This window comes from Odocoileus virginianus, chromosome 1, assembly GCF_023699985.2.
Source record: "Odocoileus virginianus isolate 20LAN1187 ecotype Illinois chromosome 1, Ovbor_1.2, whole genome shotgun sequence".
Classification (NCBI taxonomy): Eukaryota; Metazoa; Chordata; class Mammalia; order Artiodactyla; family Cervidae; genus Odocoileus; species Odocoileus virginianus.
This window is the reverse complement of record NC_069674.1, coordinates 70,584,764-70,602,725: the sequence shown is the minus strand read 5'-3', so window position 1 is coordinate 70,602,725 and position 17,962 is coordinate 70,584,764. Positions and strand designations below refer to the sequence as shown.

Sequence of the window (17,962 nt, the reverse complement as noted above, 5' to 3'; positions counted from 1 at the left end):
TTGCAAAGCTGGGCATTCAGTGGTCACTGTGATTTAGAAAACAGGTACTACACAAAAATCAAAGTGAGCAGGAAATGAGGGTAGTGGTGTCTGATTCCCAGGTTCGAGGGGTTGTGCGGTGTCCACAAGCCACACAAATTCATTAATAAATTGCTGTAGTTATTTAAGAATGTAATAACTTTATTTCAATTTATATGCATTATTTTTACAAACAGTTCTTAAGTTGTTAGACATAAATATATATATATATTTTTCTCATCCAAAGCAATAAAGACATAAATATATATTAAATTGTTTGGACTTGATTACTTAGTAAATGGAACTATTAGCTAGGTATTCCCTTTGACCTATGAGTGCCAAGAATTAACAAAGTTTGGGAATCTTTGTGTTTTGCTCTTTCCAAAATAGAAACAGCTTAATTTTTTCAAGTCATTAAAGTATTACATATTCATCAAAAAACAATTAGACAATAAAAACTCTGAGAAAGAAAAATCTCCATAATTTCACTCAGATAATTTACATTCACATTTTTATGGATAGTCTTCATCGATATTTTAAAAGTCACCCATGCCTATGTTTTAATACTTTTCTTTTTTTGTCACTGTATTTGTAAAAGTTCCCCTTGACAAACTCCAACCTTCTCTTGGAGGAACAGAGAGAAAAAAGGTCTAACTTCTCTCTCCCCGTCCCACTTCAAAACCATTCACAGAAACAGCTAGGTGAATGTGGCTGGAAGTCAACTTACCGCAAAGAACTCTAAAGGAATGGGTGCTGGCAATTTCTCTTTAAATCTCTCATTAAACTCCTTGCCACCCAACAGCAAACCAAAAACCATCAGCCCAACGCCTAGGGAACACACGTTGAGGTTTTTAACATTCTGCAACACAGCAACTGTACTCTGTAACACAGTGAACACTGGATGTTACATCAAGCAATAGCCCCTGAATAGACAGTCTAGTGCTCTAATTCACACTAGCCATCCCAGTAGTGAACATTTCCAGTTAACAGTTCTCAGGCTGAAATCTCTCTCTTTGAAGCTTTCACCACTAGGAGTCATTTTTACCCAGTTATACAACTTTGTAGTTGTAATACCTACCCAACAATCTTATATTACAGTGTTCTTTGCTACACTAATGTCTCAATGTAGAATTGTAAAATTCAGAAAAGTCACTCGGAAGCTGAGTCCTGAGCATTAGGAAAGGACCATGGGTTATATCAGCATAATAATCTGAAAGCAAATATACAGAAAAGCTTTTAGGAACTGAAAGCGGGATAAATCATTTTTAGCAGATGAAAGAGGAATCAGGTGAGCTTCGAAGGCAAGAGAGTAGCTGAAACTTAGAAGTCCAGGAAACTTAAGAGAAGAAAGCCACTTAATTGTCTCCTAAGGCTGCAGTCTCGGCACCCCATGTGCAGTCAGTACTCACCTGGACCCTGGGCAAGTAGATGACCATCAAGACCAAGCTACAAACCTTTCCTATCAATGCCTAGAGCATTCTCTGGTGTGCCTCTCTGTCCTATTTCCTTTGTGACAAGGCACTTTGAGAAATCTGAGTAAGAAGCATGTTATCAGCTATTACGGGAAATGAAGAATTTAGTTATTTAGGAACTATTTCCACAGTTGGAGGCGTCTCAAGTGGCTCAGTGGTAAAGAATTTGCCTGCCAATGCAGGAGACGCAGGAGCTGTGGGTTTGATCCCTGGCTCGGGAAGATCCCCTGAAGAAGGAAACGGCAATCCACTCCAGTATCCTAGCCTGGGAAATCCCATGGACAGAGGAGCCTGGTGGGCTACAGTCCATGGGGTCATGAAGAGTTGGCTATGACTGAGCATGCATGGACACCCACAGTTGGACTCTATTCTAATCAACGAAACACTCAGTTTAATTGTCACTTCCTCAAAGCTACTTTCCTAGATCCCTAATCTAGTCAGTCAGGTCAGTCTCTTAGTCGTGTCCAACTCTTTGCGACCCCATGGACTGCAGCATGTCAGGCTTCCCTGTCCATCACCAACTCCCAGAGCTTGCTCAAACTCATGTCCATTGAGTCGTGATGCCATCCAACCATCTCGTCCTCTGTTTTCCCCATCTCCTCCTGCCTTCAATCTTTCTCAGCATCAGGGTCTTTTCCAATGAGTCAGTTTTTCGCATCAGGTGGTCAAAATAATGAAGGTTCAGCTTCAGCATCAGTCCTTCCAATGAATATTCAGGACTGATTTCCTTTAGGATGGACTGGTTGGATCTCCTTGCAGTTCAAGGGACTCTCAAGAGTCTTCCCCAACACTACAGTTCAAAAGCATCAATTGTTCAGCACTCAGCTCTCTTTATAGTCCAACTCTCACATCCATACATGACTACTGGCAAAATCATAGCTTTGACTAGATAGATCTATGTTGGCAAAGTAATGTCTCTGCTTTTTAACATGCTGTCTAGGTTGGTCATAGTCTTTTCTTCCAAGGAGTAAGCATCTTTTAATTTCATGGCTGCAGTCACCATGTGCAGTGATTTTGGAGCCCCCCCAAAATAAAGTCTCTGACCGTTTCCATTGTTTCCCCATCTATCTGTCATGAAGAGATGGACCAGGATGCCATGATTGTTGTTTTTTGAGTGTTGAGATTTAAACCAGCATTTTCACTCTCCTCCTTCACTTTCATCAAGAGGCTCTTTAGTTCTTTGTTTTTGCCATAAGGGTGGTTTCATCTGCATATCTGACATTATTGATATTTCTTCTGGCAATCGTGATTCCAGCTTGTGCTTCATCCAGCCCGGCATTTTGCATGACGTACTCTGCATATAACTTAAATAAGCATGGTGACAATATATAGCCTTGACGTACTCCTTTCCCATTTTGGAACCAGTCTGTTGTTCCATGTCTGGTTCTAACTGTTGCTTCATGACCTGCATACAGATTTCTCAAGAGGCAGGTAAGGTGGTCTGATATTCCCATCTCTTGAAGAATTTTCCACATTTTGTTGTGATCCACACAGTCAAAGGCTTTGGGACAGTCAATAAAGCAGAAGATTTTCTGGAATCTCTTGCTTTTTCTATCATCCAATGGATGCCTGCAATTTGATCTCTGGTTCCTCTGTCTTTTCTAAATCAAGCTTGAACATCTGGAAGCCCACGGTTCACATGCTGTTGAAGCCTTGCTTGGGGAATTTTCAGCATTATTTTGCTAGCATGTGAGATGAGTGCAATTGTGTGGTAGTTTGAACATTCTTTGGCATTGCCTTTCTTTGGGATTGGAATGAAAACTGACTTTTCCAGTCCTGTGGCCACTGCTGAGTTTTCCAAATTTGCTGGCATATTGAGTGCAGTACTTTCACAGCATCATCTTTTAGGATTTGAAACAGCTCAACTGGAATTCCATCACCTCCACTAGCTTTGTTTGTACTAATGCTTCCTAAGGCCCACTTGATTTCGCACTCCAGTGATGCTTCCTAAGGCCCACTTGTCTGGCTCGAGGTGAGTGATCACACCATTGTGGTTATTTGCGTAAATGAAGATCTTTTTTGTATAGTTCTTCTGTGTATTCTTGCCACCTCTTCTTAATATCTTCTGCTTCTGTTAGGTCCACACTGTTTCTGTCCTTTATTGTGCCCATCTTTGCATGAAATGTTCCCTTGGTATCTCTAATTTTCTTGAAGAGATCTCTAGTCTTTCCCATTCTATTGTTTTCCTCTATTTCTTTGCATTGATCACTGAGGAAGGCTTTTTTTTTATCTCTTCTTGCTATTCTGTGGAACTCTGCATTCAAATGAGTATATCTTTCCTTTTCTCCTTTGCCTTTAGCGTCTCTTCTTTGCTCAGCTATTTGTAAGGCCTCATCAGACAACCATTCTGCCTTTTTGCATTTCTTTTTCTTGGGGATGATCTTGATCCCTGTCTCCTGTATAATGTCACGAACCTCTGTCCACAGTTCTTCAGGCACTCTCTCAGATCTAATCCCTTGAATCTATTTGTCACTCCCTTTGTATAATCATAAGGGATTTGATTTAGGTCATACCTGAATGGTCTAGTGGTTTTCCCTACCTTCTTCAATTTAAGTCTGAATTTTTCAGTGAGTTCATGATCCGAGCCACAGTCAGTTCCTGGTCTTGTTTTTGCTGACTGTATAGAGCTTCTTCATCTTTGGTTGCAAAGAATATAATCAATCTGATTTCGGAACTGACCATCTGGTTGTAACTTTGGAGTTCTCACAGGAGAAGATGAGCACACATTTTTCTACACCGTTATCTTATGTGTATGACATATAGATCCCTAATCTAAAGGTCTCCCTATTCAATTTTCATATTTTCATAGAAATTTTCAATTTTAATAGCAGCCTGATTTTTCCTTCATAGCACTTAACACAATTTATACTTAATTACACATTTATGTGACTTGTTTTGGTTGCTAAGTCATGTCTGACCCTTTTGTGACCCCATGGACTGTAGCCTGTCAGGTTCCTCTGTCCATGGAATTCTCCAGGCAGGAATACTGAAGTGGATTGCCATTTTCATCTCCAAGGGATCTTCCTGACTCAGGGATCAAACCTGCATTTCCTGCAATAGCAGGTGGATTCTTTACCATGGAGCCACCTGGGCAGCCCATTTATGTGATTAGTGGTTTACTATTTGTCTTCCCATTGTACTGGGGACTTCCCTATAGCTCAGAAAGTAAAGAATTTGCCTGCAGTGCAGCCGACCTGGGTTTGATCACTGGGTCAGGAAGATACCCTGGAGATGAAAATGGCAATCCACTCCAGTATTCCTGCCTGGAGAATTCCATAGACAGAGGAGCCTGGCGGGCTACAGTTTATGAAGTCGCAAAGAGTCAGACACAGCTAAGCAACTAATATATTTGTCTTCCCATTGAACCATAAGCTCACTGCTCTGCCTAACACAGTGTGTGACACATGAATTCTTACAAAGGCCATATAGGTCTTTCATTCCAAAAATATCTTTAGCAGCATTTCAGAAGTTTTGATAAGTAGCACTTCCACTGTCATTTGGTTCTAATTATTTCATAATTTTCTCTTTATCCATGGGCTACTTAGAAATATGTTTTTAGTTTCCAAATGTATGGGGGTTTTAAGCCATCTTTAGTTATCAATTGCTAATTAAATTTCACCATGTGAAACTGAATTTTTAGAAGTTGTGGTCAGCTGTACGCGATCAGTTATTACCACTGTTACCTACATGCTTGTAAATAATTTATATTTTCTCTGAGTTGGGTGTAAGGGTCTATGTATATTATATTAGATTAAACTGGTCAGGTGCATTAGTCAAATCCTTTATAGACTTCCAATTTTCACCTGCTTGAGCAAGCAGTTTTTGAGAGAGATGTTATCCCAGAATGATTTTATTTTATTTTATTTTCAGAATGATTTTAAATTGGCTTCCCTGGTGGCTCAGACAGTAAAGAACCTGCTTATAATGCAGGAGAACATAAGAGACACAGGTTCAATCCTGGGTTGGGAAGATCCTCTGGAGGAGGATATGCCCACCCGCTCTGGTATTGTTGCCTGGAAAATTCCATGGGCAGAGAAGCCTAGTGGCCTACAGTCCAAGGGCTTGCAGAGTCAGACATGAATGAGCAAGTTTCACTTTCACTTTCCCAAAGAGAACCTAATCTGATCTTATGAAAAAGCTGTCTCCGGAGCTAATTAGGCTAAAGGTGTACTCACCAAGTACAGACCTGACAAAAATTCCTTGTAAGGTAGATAGTATTACATATTAATGAAATGAAACTTTAAGGTTTAATTCCCCTTGTAATGCTCTTCTCAGAAAAGCCTTAGAATGCCTAAATCTTCTCCATTCTACTGAAATTCTTAGAAATAAGCAAAGTGAGCCCTGAGATACAGGAGGGAAGGAGGGAAAATAAAGAAGGGAAACAGTACTAGTAAGTCGGGAAGTTGCTTACTTACATACACCACTGAAAAGATCCCACTGTGTCGCTTTGTTTTAACTCCAAACAGGTATTTTAACATGGAGGTGAAGACATGCACGGCTGCAGCGGTGGTAAACCCGCGGACCAGGGGCTCCGTGAGGTATATGGCCACAAATCCAAATCTACAGACACCTAGGCAAAACTTTTTTTTTTTTTAAATGACAAAGAGACAAATAAATCACATGATAGATCAGGAAGTTAAATCCAACAGAAAACATCCCAAAGTTTTTTCTGGACCACTGTCTAACACTACAAATTTGTATCGACAGCAGGTAAGTAGCTAACAAATCAGTCAGTGGTTATTCAGAAAACAATGACATTTGGAGGGGACTGGAGCCCCCCAAAGCACTGGACACCATTTCTATGCTCCCTGTCCCTCAAAAGTGGGGGCACACTTACTCATGTCATTGCTTGCTCCTTCCAGGCAGATAAGAAATGCCTTTTCCCATTACCAACTGACCCTACTTCAAGCTAGTCTTGCTTTTAGAACCTCTAATGTACCCAACTGTAGCTAGCTAGTTCCTACTCAATATCAATTTAAGTAAAGCATGCCGTGGGACTGGTGTTCCTGGGCTACAAACCCCAAGCTCTGAAGTTTTGCTGGCTGACTCTGCCCATGACCAGCCAGGAGTGCTCAAAAGATATTTATTAAAATGAGCAAATGAGAGCTTATTTCCACATCTGTGAGTCTTACCTGAATGATTCCTGAAAGTAAGGTCACAGACATGGCGACTTTCACTCTCAAGGCATCTCTCGCCTCTGTCCCGTTGGTCGCATTTACCCCTCCTGGAATGACTATATCATCCGGTACTAATCGAACAGCCACACCACCTATCATCAGGCTAATAACTGCAAATGGACCTGAAACAATGAAGTATTAACCAGAGAAATGAGTTTCAGCATATCTGATGTGATTGTTGCCAGTATCCCAGGAGAGACAGGTGAGGTCAATAAATCCTCACTGAAATAACACTGCACAGGGACAGAATCTTCCATTCCATGCACTCTTCTAGAACTTTGACATTTTCCCATGAAGAGGTGGCCTAATTCCCCTCTCCTTGAATCTGGGTGGACTTGTGGCACGCTAGTAACCAAAAGAACGCAGCAGAAGTGATACTGTGTGACCTGTGAGGCTACGTAACAAAGGCTGATATGGCTTCTGCCTGAGAGCTGTACTGCTTGATTGTGCTTCAGCCTTGTGTATGAGAAAGCCCGAGAAAGGACCCCACGGAGAGAGGGTGGGGTGAGAGGGACGAAGAGAGGGAGAGGGACAGGGAGACCCGCCTCCTCTAGCTGCTCTGGCTCAGCTCCCACCTGACTCTCAGCTGCTTGAGAGATGCTAAGCCAAAACCGTCCAGTTAAGCCCTTCCCGAATCCTGACCCACAGAAACTATGAGAGATAATCAAATAATTGTTTTTAGCTGCTAAATTTTGGGCGTGTTTGTTACCCAGCAATGAACATCTGAGACTTGTGTGTGTGTGTGTTGGCTGGTAGCACCCTCAGGCAGCACCAACACTATTATGAAACCCATATAAACCTGATCCTAAATACACTAAAGATAAACCATGTACAATTCAGGGTCTAAAATAAGAATGCAAATGCAATGTATGCATAGCAATAGGAACTTGAAGTACCATTAATAAAATAAATAAAAAGAAAACACAGATGCAAGCAAATTGTATTATGAACTGAAGTACTTACATCACAGATTTCAACAACTACTCTTTTTAGTCAAGAAAACTGTCTTTTTCTATTATGTCTATATTACAAGAAAGCTATTAATTCTAGAAATCTTGAGGGAGAGTGTATTTTTTAAAAGCACCTATTGGGCATACAGTAACAAATGTTTGATATCCTAATAACAAACATGCTATTTCTTCGGCACATTGCAAAGTTGGGAAATCCAAAAGGAAGGGTAGTAGAATATCAACTATAAGGTTTACCTATGGATATGTGTCTGGAGGTTCCAAGAAAACAATACATGATAACGGGGTAAAATGAGGAGTATAGGCCAAACACTGGAGGCACAGCTGCCAACATCGCAAAGGCTAAACCTGTGGGATTAAGACCAAACAGAAAGGGGGAGATCATTAGAAAACAGCGGGCTCTGTGTATTTTTCTCTTGGTTCTTTATCTATGACGAACAAATGAACACCTTGTTAATTTAAGCTGATGTGTCTTAACATGCCCACACTTCTGTCCCACTTCTACAAAGAATCTTGTATTTGTGCTCAGAGAATCCAGGCTGAGATAGTTTTCCTTGTCATTCCCTCTTCACCAGGAGTAGATTTTTTCTGCTTTAATCTTTCCCAAATTAGATATGGGCAGAAAGTCTTACTTGACTGGCACAGCTGTAGTCTGCTGTTAATTCCCAAACGCTGGCTGCTTCTCCAGTGGGGTGCTCTGAGGGTTCTCTGGAGACCCCTTTTCAATGAGGGGCTCCCAGCGTGACATTCCCTGGCAGATGTAACCCCCCTCCCCCTGACCTTGGCCCCTTCCAGGTTCCAGGTCTTACACCGCCTCTAGGTTCTCTCTGCTGGCAGCTCCTTATGCTGTAGGAAGTCTTCTGGGGCAGGTTACTTTTAAATGAGCCAAGCCTGGTTACCTCCCAAAGCACCCCGTGAGGCTTTACCCCCAGGGAACTTCGCAAGTGCAGGCCACATTCTGCTATTCTAGGTGGTTCACACCATTCCACCTGTAGATTTACTTTTCCTGCAATAGTGCCCGCAAACTTCAAGGGACACATATCCAGTGCTCCAAGTGGTTCTGTCGCAGTCCTTCTTTCCTTCTTTGACTTTAGGTGGAGGGTAAATAAATAAGGCTTTTTCACCTTTCTCTAGAGAATTCTCATTCCTAATCTAATGTCAGTCTCCTTCTCCCTCACATGCCCAGCTTCCTCATTCTCCCCCAAATCAATCCAACAGCCAGTCCTGCTTATTTTACCTATATAATACAGCATGTATATATCCAATTCTTTCCATTTTTACAGCTACCATCCTATATCTAGATGGAAGAAGGTCCAAAAAAAGTTGCAGAATGGCATTTCAGTGAAAACACAACTATACAAAATCCTGGAATTTCTCTAAAGCATTTGTTTACGTGTGCTCACTGCAGCCATTTCCTGAAGCTCTGTCAGTCCAACTTGACTGAATGTTAGTCTAGATCCTATATCCCACTTCAGATGCTGAGTTTCCTCCTTCCCCCACACTCACCTCTGCCTTTATTTTTTTTTTTCACCTCTGCCTTTAAATATGTCCCTTTCTCTGTCCTCTGGTGTTAAAATGGTTATGGAGAATGGTCCTAAACCTGATTTAAAGCTTTGTTTAACAGATTTAATAGATTCAACAACTCAGTTACTTGGCAAATTGAAAATCCAACTAATTGATCACTGGGGAAATTTTTTTTTTAATTTATCATTTGGTAATTACTTTTCAGGAAATTGGAGAGGGAATAGTTTTTCGGCCAGCTAACCTAGAAGCTCATCAAGCCATTATCACCTTTCGGTTACACTGAGTCACTGTTGCCTCTAACTGGTTTCCCTACATTCATTCTGGTGCCACTCCCATCAACCAAGTCCCTTCCCCACACAACAGTCCCAGAGATCTCTTAGCAAAAAAAAAAAAAAAAAAAACCAACCCAAGGGGAAACCAAGCTGACAAGCTTTCACTGGACTCAGAATGGAATCCAAAGGGGCCTATCGAGGCTGTGCAGACCCGCTGCCCCCCAACCTGGCCAGCCACTGGCCCCTCACTCCCCACACTCCGGGCACACTGCCTTTCTCAGAATACATCTAACACCCAATTCTTTTCCTGCTAACTGCTTTCACACATGCTATTGCTTCTTCTTGAAAAGTATCTCTTCTCATTCTTTATCTGCCTCCTACTCATCCTTCAGGTCTCAGCTCGGTCTCACCTTTTTTTTCCTCCATGTGGAAGTATGAAGTATTAATTTTAGATGTCAGACAAGAACAGAGCTAAATAATCCAATTTATTGCAGCACTGTAAAAAACATCCCTTTACCACAGCGTAAGATTTAAATGCAAATGCATAAGGGTACATATGGCTGCTGCCCTGCCAAGTACTTCCAGTCCCTGCTCAGGTCCTATTGCAATACTGGTCAATCTCACTTTCTTAATGGGGTTCCATGACTTACCTACTTAAATTAGGTCCCCATATTATTATCATGTCAGAGTGCCCTGTATCTTCTTTCATAGTGTTTACCATCATTTGTACTTAAACATTTATGTGTATTTTTATTTATTTCATGCTTCTCTCCCTAACTGGATAGTTAGTTCTGTGAAGACAGGGAGGGCCAGGTTACACACATGTGAATAGATGAATAAATCAGTGAGCATTTTCTTAAATTCTTGTATCTCTATAAAATCATACAACTGCAGAGGAATTCAGTATATCATAGTACCTTATAATTAGATATGGACTTAGTCAAGAACCTTCTTTTTTAAATGGAGTATAGTTGATTCAAGGACAGCCCCTAACGACATGTTCATGGAGTTAGAAATTAACTTAGCCAAGGAAAGGCAATGCTCCACCAGTTCCTAAGTGTATTGATCTGTAAACGTATCACTCTATTCTGCAACTAAAAGCTCTGGGGCTTTTAAAGGGTAAAATGTTTCTGAAGAATTACTCTAGATAGGAAAAGGTGCTAGAACAATGTGATAAAAATTACAAATTTAAAATCATGATGAAATTAAACAGAAAAAAGCTAACACAATTGTTTGAGATGGTATCAGAGGAAGAGAAAAAGAATATTCTACTGACCTTGAGGAAGCTGCAGCACCCCTGTGCTTACGCCTGAGACCAAGTCACCTAACACATACTCCTTGAATTTGTATGCAGGCAACCACTTGGTTATGGGGAGGAACATGTAAATGATATTTCGTATTTTCTTAGGAGTACATCTGGAAGGACAAAGAAATAGATAAATGAGAACCATTTCTGTAGAATTCACATCAAGGCATTTTCCCTTCCTTATATTCTGGAACAAAAAGGAAAAATTCAAACTGGTGATGAGGGTGATTTTTCTACTCTGCAGAAGTCAGAGACAACAGCTGCTTATTATTTTTTTAGAAAATAGGAACATCTGAATTGACTCCACTCTAATGCTCCACAACTGACCATGAAAAATAAGAAAAAATTAGCTTCAAAATAGTTGAGATATCGCAGAAGCCATTATTTCAATAGGTGAAATCTTGAATGTGCTTTCTGTGTTGATGGAAAGTATGGGAAGTGCTTACCGCTTGAGTTAACTTTTGATTGTGGAACCACTGACCAGCACCTACCCACTTAGTTTTCCCTTTTCTTTTTTTTCAAAAACATTTTTATTTTGTATTGGGGTATACCTGATTAACAATGTGGTGACAGTTTCTGGTGAACAGCGAAGAGACTCAGCCATACAACTATGTAAGTTTTCCCTTATAAAATGAAAGGAATTCACACAGGTATTATGAGCTTTATAAACGTGTGTTCCATGCTTTAGGGTTTTTGATTAGGTAAACTCAAAACACCATCTGTCACTGTAGCTGAGTCTACGCCTGGCTGTCTTGGTTAGGTGGAACACCATGGTAATAAAACCAAGGCATTGTATTTAATCCCTGGATATTTTAATTAACCTTGATACAGAGACTATATTCTGGGCTTTGGCCAGTCCTCTTGCTGGTCGATGCCTATAAGAGTATAGACAAATGAGTTCCATTACCACTGTGACAGTCTCAAGTCCTCTTGGTGATGAGGAAGCAATTTATTCCATTTAAAAGGATAATGCATTATTATGAAGACATTAATGCTCAGTCTTGTCTGACTCTTTGGGACCCCATGGACTGGAGCCCACCAGGCTCCTCTGTCCATGGGATTCTCCAGGCATGAACACTGGAGTGGGTTGCCATGCACTTCTCCAGGGGATCTTCCCTACCCAGGGATCGAACCTGAGTCTATTGCATCTTCTGCATGGGCAGGTGGGTTCTTTATCACTAGTGCCACCTAGGAAGCCCATGTATGGTATTTTATATAGTGTCTTTAGAGATTAAAAGTATTTGGTAATTAGATGTAGAAAGATATTGGAAGCAAAAATGTAAGGCAACTATGACAAGAGCAATGAATCTGAGTAAAACAAACTAGATTTGATAGCAGTCTCCCTGTTTAGAAAACTGAGATATTAATAATAGCTACATTTATGTAGTGCTTTCCATGTGCCTTGCACTGTGCATAAGTTAATAGATTTTAACCCCAGTAACCCAATGATGTAAACAGTATTACTATTCCCATTTTTCAGAGGAGGAAACCAGTGCACAGATGACAGGTGGTTGTGATTAGGATTAAAACTCAGATAGTCTTGACTCCAGTGTATGTATTTCTAACCTCTCATGATGTCGTATCTAGAGCACAGGGTCACTGTGAAGCTTAAATGAACACAGCACAGGAGCTGTGGTCTCAATGGCTCAGAAGGCAGCAATCAGACAGTCTGCACAATGAGGTGTGCAATCAGGCACCAAGGCATTATCAGTCCCAGGCCTGCCGCATTACTGTATCCGTGTTTTCAAACTGAAGAGTCAAAGGACACTGAATGTCTTTGATAGCTTCAGGTGGGGACTTACATTCATAGATTCAAGGTGCTGGCACATAGAGTAGAAGCAGGAAAAAGACTAGAGTGGTTGGAACATTCCTGAAATGGAAGAGGTGGGTAATTTTTTCACTAGGGGGAAGGATCAAGCCATTTTATTGAGGGGCTTTGGAGGAGAGTTGACAGGTTAGGAAGACAATGAGATACTAGGTCCTTCTCCTGGCTGAGATCTCCCCAGCTTCACAGTCACTGAAAGCAGTGGATATTTTAAAGGTGTGTGGAGAACTGAAAAGTGCATTGTTTATATAAACCTTTATATGACATAAGGCATAGTCAGAATTTCATATGGTGAAATGCATAATAAAGCTTGTGTTCCATCAAGTATCCACCACCGAACGTAGATGTGGACATCTGAATGAACCATGTGGGCAGCTCTGCAAATCACGAGCGCCCATCATTTGTTTTTTCCTCCACATCACAGATTCTCTTTGTACATTTGACCTTGCTTCTCTCGTAACTGAATGACAGAATAAAGGAAACAGGCTGAAAGAACATACGTGAAGGCCTGTTTCAGCTTATCCCCTATGGAATCCGAAACCTTGTCCTTCTTGTGCAATCTTTCTTGGAGGACCGGATGGCTAAAGATAGGTCTTTCCACATAGTACCGCTGGGTTGCTCCAAGGATTTCATTTTCTTCAGCATGATCCATAGTACTCTGAAATTATTCATCAACAGCAGGAGACAAGCATTTCCTGAGTGTCGCTAAGGGAGAAAATAAAAACTCCATTTCAGATGCCAAAATCTTACTGACGATTGTTTCCTACCATCTCTCCCTGGCAGTGTTATTTTAAGTTTTCTAATGACTTTTTCATCTTTGAATACCCAGAGCACCAAACCTAGTGATCTGGACAGAGTAGGCACAAATAAATGAAAGGAAAATTAAGGTCAATAAAAAGCATATGACATTTCTTCCCAGGGCAATTAGTGGGTAATGTGTATACTTTAAACAAAGGATTGTATTAAATTCAGTGGACAAATATCGCAGCAATTGGCTCTAAGTCAATATTAAGGAAACAGTGAATTAGGCTGACTCTAACAATTTACGTGTCAAAGAAACAGAAAAAGGAGCAAGAGCAGTCCTTAAACTCACTCCAAGTTTCTTGAAGGTACATTAGCCTCCTTCCCAATTCTTTAATCACATATGGTTACTCCTTACACTATTCTGTGGTTCAGAGTTGAGGCTTATATGTGTAAGACTATTAGGATGACTGATATTTCTATACCTACATCTATCTACCTACTTATCTACATAGTGAATACTACTCTTATGAGTAAAAGAAATGTTTAAGGAATAAAAACCCAATATGCTTCTGCACAGAGGAATATGTTAACTACAGCTTTATGACAGTGAAAAATCAGAAAAAAACCTAAATGTCTACATAAATTTTTTTATAGTCATAAATTGAACACTACACAGTAGTTTTAATAAATGAACTAAATCTATATACGTCATCATCATAAACCTCAAAAACATAATTTTCAATAAAAGTGTAAGGCACAGATGGGTACTTCAAGAATGCAATTACTTAAAGTTTAAAAAACTTACAAAGCAATTATGTATTTTATGTGCACACATATATGTAGTAAATGTATAAAAGAATGCATGACAATGATAAGCACTAAGATTGGGATGGTGTCACTTCTGGAGAGAAGGGGAACAGATAGGGAGCTTCAGCTGACAGTATCTGCAATGTTTAGTTTGTAAAAAAGAACTGGCACAAATAGAGCAAAATGTTAAGATTTGACAAAGTTATGTGGTAAATAAACTGGTGGTTGTGGTTGGTACATGATTCTTTGCAGTTGTAAATTTGAAAGATATGTTTTATAATAAAAAATAAGTACACAACAACTAAAGCCATGGGTCCCAACTGAAGGAAGTTAAGGGCAGAGGAGCTGGGGGTTAGCATGCTTATGTTAAGTCGCTTCAGTGATGTTTGACTCTTTGTGACCCCACAGACTGTAGCCCACCAGGCTCCTCTGTCCATGGGATTTCCCAGGCAAGAATACTGGAGTGGGTTGCCATTTCCCTCCCCAGGGGTTAGCATGAGTTAACGGTTAGGGGCCAGTGTGGTAACTGCACGTGGGTGCTGGATTATTGATGCTGATCAACCCAATTTGCTCATGATGAAAAGTTCAATATTCATCAAACTGAAATTACACTCAAATTTAAATCATTTTTGTGTGACCAACCAGAAAACATCACACGAAACAAAAGCCTAGGTCCAAGGAGGCTGGAAATTTAAAAGTCTAGAATAAAAAGGAATTCTAGCAGCAAATGCAACCAAGTATCAGTACTGATGATATGAAAAGACAAGCCTGAAGAAAGAGGATTCTGCAGCACAATCTGATTAAGACTGTATATCTTTTGTTTTAGAGTTAGCAAGACTGGCTTCTCATCTAACTTTTTATTTATTATTCCAGGAACTCATCATAATACACAGAATGGCTGGGCTGAGCTATGTGGGTGGGTTACCAGACAGCAACACTGCCACCCTGCCTCCCTTCTGACGCCAGCTCCTCCAGAACACCATGCAACGGCACCAGAGAACCATCTGCAATTCAGGCAACCTACCAAGCTGCTTCCAGCCTCTGTGCCTGTGCCCAGAATTCCACTCACTCCAAGGAATACTGTTTCGTTTCCCTCCCTCTCCTTCCATTTTCCCTACATCCTAATCATCTTTCAAAAGCCAGGTTTTGTTCTTTGCTTTCTTGAGTCCCTGCTCACCTCTAATCTCCCATGAGATTAGAGTCTCTACTCACTGTTTTGTATAATATCCTATCTCTCCCAACTATATAGTTATTGGTTTCCTCTTCTAGACTGTAAATCCCTTGAGACAATACCCTGAATTCCCAGGACCCAGCTCAGTCCTTGTCTCACTGATGAACACACACAGTCTTTGGACTAGTGCATCATGATTATTGATAGTGTATGTCATGCTTCCTCTCTGTACTTCACATTATAGAAGACTAAGATTACTCTGACATTATTATTTAATTATTTTTCTGGAGACCTCTTCCTTGATCGTCTTCTAGCCTGTCATGGAAAGATAACTTCTTCCTTCACATAGCCAAAGAGAAAAAGACCAGGTAGATCTGAGAGAGGTCTCATAATCATTGTGGTGGGACGGCAGGTTTGGTCACTACTGCACTTTACGGTAACCCGTCCCAATTCACTGCAGTTCATCCCACTGACAACTGGGCAACCAGTTGTGACCAAACCTGCCCTCCCACCACAATGTTCTGGACAAGGTTTTAAAGGATTGGTGTCTGGCCTCACTCTGAGCCTCCTGAATTAGGGTCCCATAGGTGGGGTCTGGACAGTGAGCATTTACTTCACATGGGTGCGGGCATGCATCCCTGTGCCTGAGTACAGCAAACTGCTTCGAAGCTTTCAGTGCAACACAATAGGTCACGTTAAAGTGTAGCAGAAGAAATAAAACATTTCTAAAATATTAGACATCCTTATTTTTATTCTCAAAAGTCCTTTGGCTCCCCCCAACAGAAATTCATCATTTATACCTATTACTATGAAGGTCATTTATCATTCCCTCATTTCTCTTCCTCCTAGAACCTCAAAATTCTTTCTACCTCATTAAGCACGGACAGAGGAGCCTGGCGGGCTACAGTCCACGGGATCGCAGTTGGACCCAACTGAGCACGTATGCAGGCTCAGGTTCATTGAGCAGGGCAATCACGCGCATGTCTTAAATGTCCCCAGGAAGATTCAAAACATCTTTTGGATCTGGCTTTCAATTCTCCCTACAACTGGAATCTCCTCAGGTGCTTTTTAAAAACTTCAATGCTTGGGCTCCACACCAGACCAATTAGCACAGAGCCTCCCAGCAGAGCCTCTGGGAGGTGGGGCCCAGGCATCTTTTTTAGAGCATCCTAAGATGAATCTAATGAGCAGATAAAGGTAAGAATCACTGGTTTATAACCTAAGAGAGATATGCATATGAAAAAGACATCGGAAAATCACAAAGGAATATTTGAAAACAAACCCAATTATAAGGTTTTAGGAAATTAATAATGAATCAGTGACATGATGAAAGACAGATGAGATTTTTTTAAAGTAAATTTATAAAATGACACATGTGCTGTAATTCAACATAACATTATATATATATATATATACACACACACACTATGATATAATATACTTACTGAAAAGTTTTGAAGAGGAATGTGAAATATAAGAGATGATTTGGCAGTAAACAATGTTTCTTTGCATTTGCCATTTTCATTCTGGGCACTGGTTCTCAGCCCTGGATGCACACTGGAATCATCTGACAGTCTACTGTCAGCGATTCTGATTTAATTGGTCTAGGAGACAGTCAAGGATTGAGATTTAAAAGCTCCCCAGGTGGTTCTTAATGCACAGTCAAGGTTCAAAACCACTGACTTAGGGGATGGCAATATATACACTCACACCTACCTATCAAACCAAACAAAAAGAAGGAAACTGAATAAGATATAAATTGTGTGCAATGCATTATATTACTATCTTTGCTTCTGTGTATCTTTGAAAGATTTAATGAAAACTTACAAAGGAGAGAATTATCAAGCTTGGGTTTCTACAGAAAAGTCTTATTTCTCCTCTCACGTTCTCACAACAAAAGGGAGTTGTGTGTAGGTGGGCAGTGCAAATGCTGCACTTGATGAAAATGCTAAAGAAAACTGGAATCTTAGTTATTGCAAACATTCCATTCAAGTTTTAAATGAAGAGCAAATATTAAAAGAATTTAGACCCCAAAACATTAGATGAACTAAAAAAGCCTTAGGGTATGCACTCTCTGCAGAGTTGCCAAGTAAATTATAGATGTTTAGTTAAAATGTGAATGTCAGATAAATAACAAATGGTTAGTAAAAGTATGTTCCAAATATTGCATACTTATATTAAAATTTTATTCTTTATCCCAACTGAGTTACAGTTGAGTATTTTATATTGTCGTTAGGTAAATCTGATAATAATAATAACTCTCTGAAGGTCAGGAAGAGACACAGAAAAGAGGGGATTCTTAAACTCTTTTGAGGTTTTAGGACCCTGGCCACAATTTTTGTCCTCCTTGAGATATCTATTCAGAAGTTCAAAGATGTCTCAACTGAGAAAGGAAAGGACTGCTGGGAAGAGTAAAGGAGAAGAGGATGTTAAAATGAAAGACTGTCCTTTGGGGGAACTTTGTATGCTCATCACAATAATCACAATCATCACAATAACCACTTTATCAGAAGAAGAGGTTATATATCAGAAGAGAGGCAAAGTAACCAAGGGACCAAGGCAGGAGATCAAATGACCAGATGACTATCTGACAGATAATGAGCTTCCAGTAGGTGGATTGCCGTTATAAATCACCAAGTTGTAAAACCAAGTACATAAACCCTCACATGAGAAAAGTC

General features: G+C 40.3%; 1 protein-coding gene across 1 annotated transcript in view; it reads right to left on the bottom strand.

Annotated features, from left to right (window-relative positions):
- SLC26A5 (solute carrier family 26 member 5) overlaps window positions 1–13,261 on the bottom strand; it is a 40,254-nt gene extending 26,993 nt beyond the window's left edge. Inside the window, exons 1-6 of the mRNA XM_020886079.2 lie at window positions 13,063–13,261; window positions 10,708–10,847; window positions 7,873–7,983; window positions 6,623–6,789; window positions 5,906–6,070; window positions 746–898 (exon numbers count right to left, since the gene is read on the bottom strand). Of these exons, the coding sequence (XP_020741738.1) occupies window positions 746–898; window positions 5,906–6,070; window positions 6,623–6,789; window positions 7,873–7,983; window positions 10,708–10,847; window positions 13,063–13,214 (888 nt within the window). The 5' untranslated portion in view covers window positions 13,215–13,261. The remainder of the gene's footprint in view (window positions 1–745; window positions 899–5,905; window positions 6,071–6,622; window positions 6,790–7,872; window positions 7,984–10,707; window positions 10,848–13,062) is intronic.
- Between the last annotated feature and the right edge of the window lie 4,701 nt (window positions 13,262–17,962).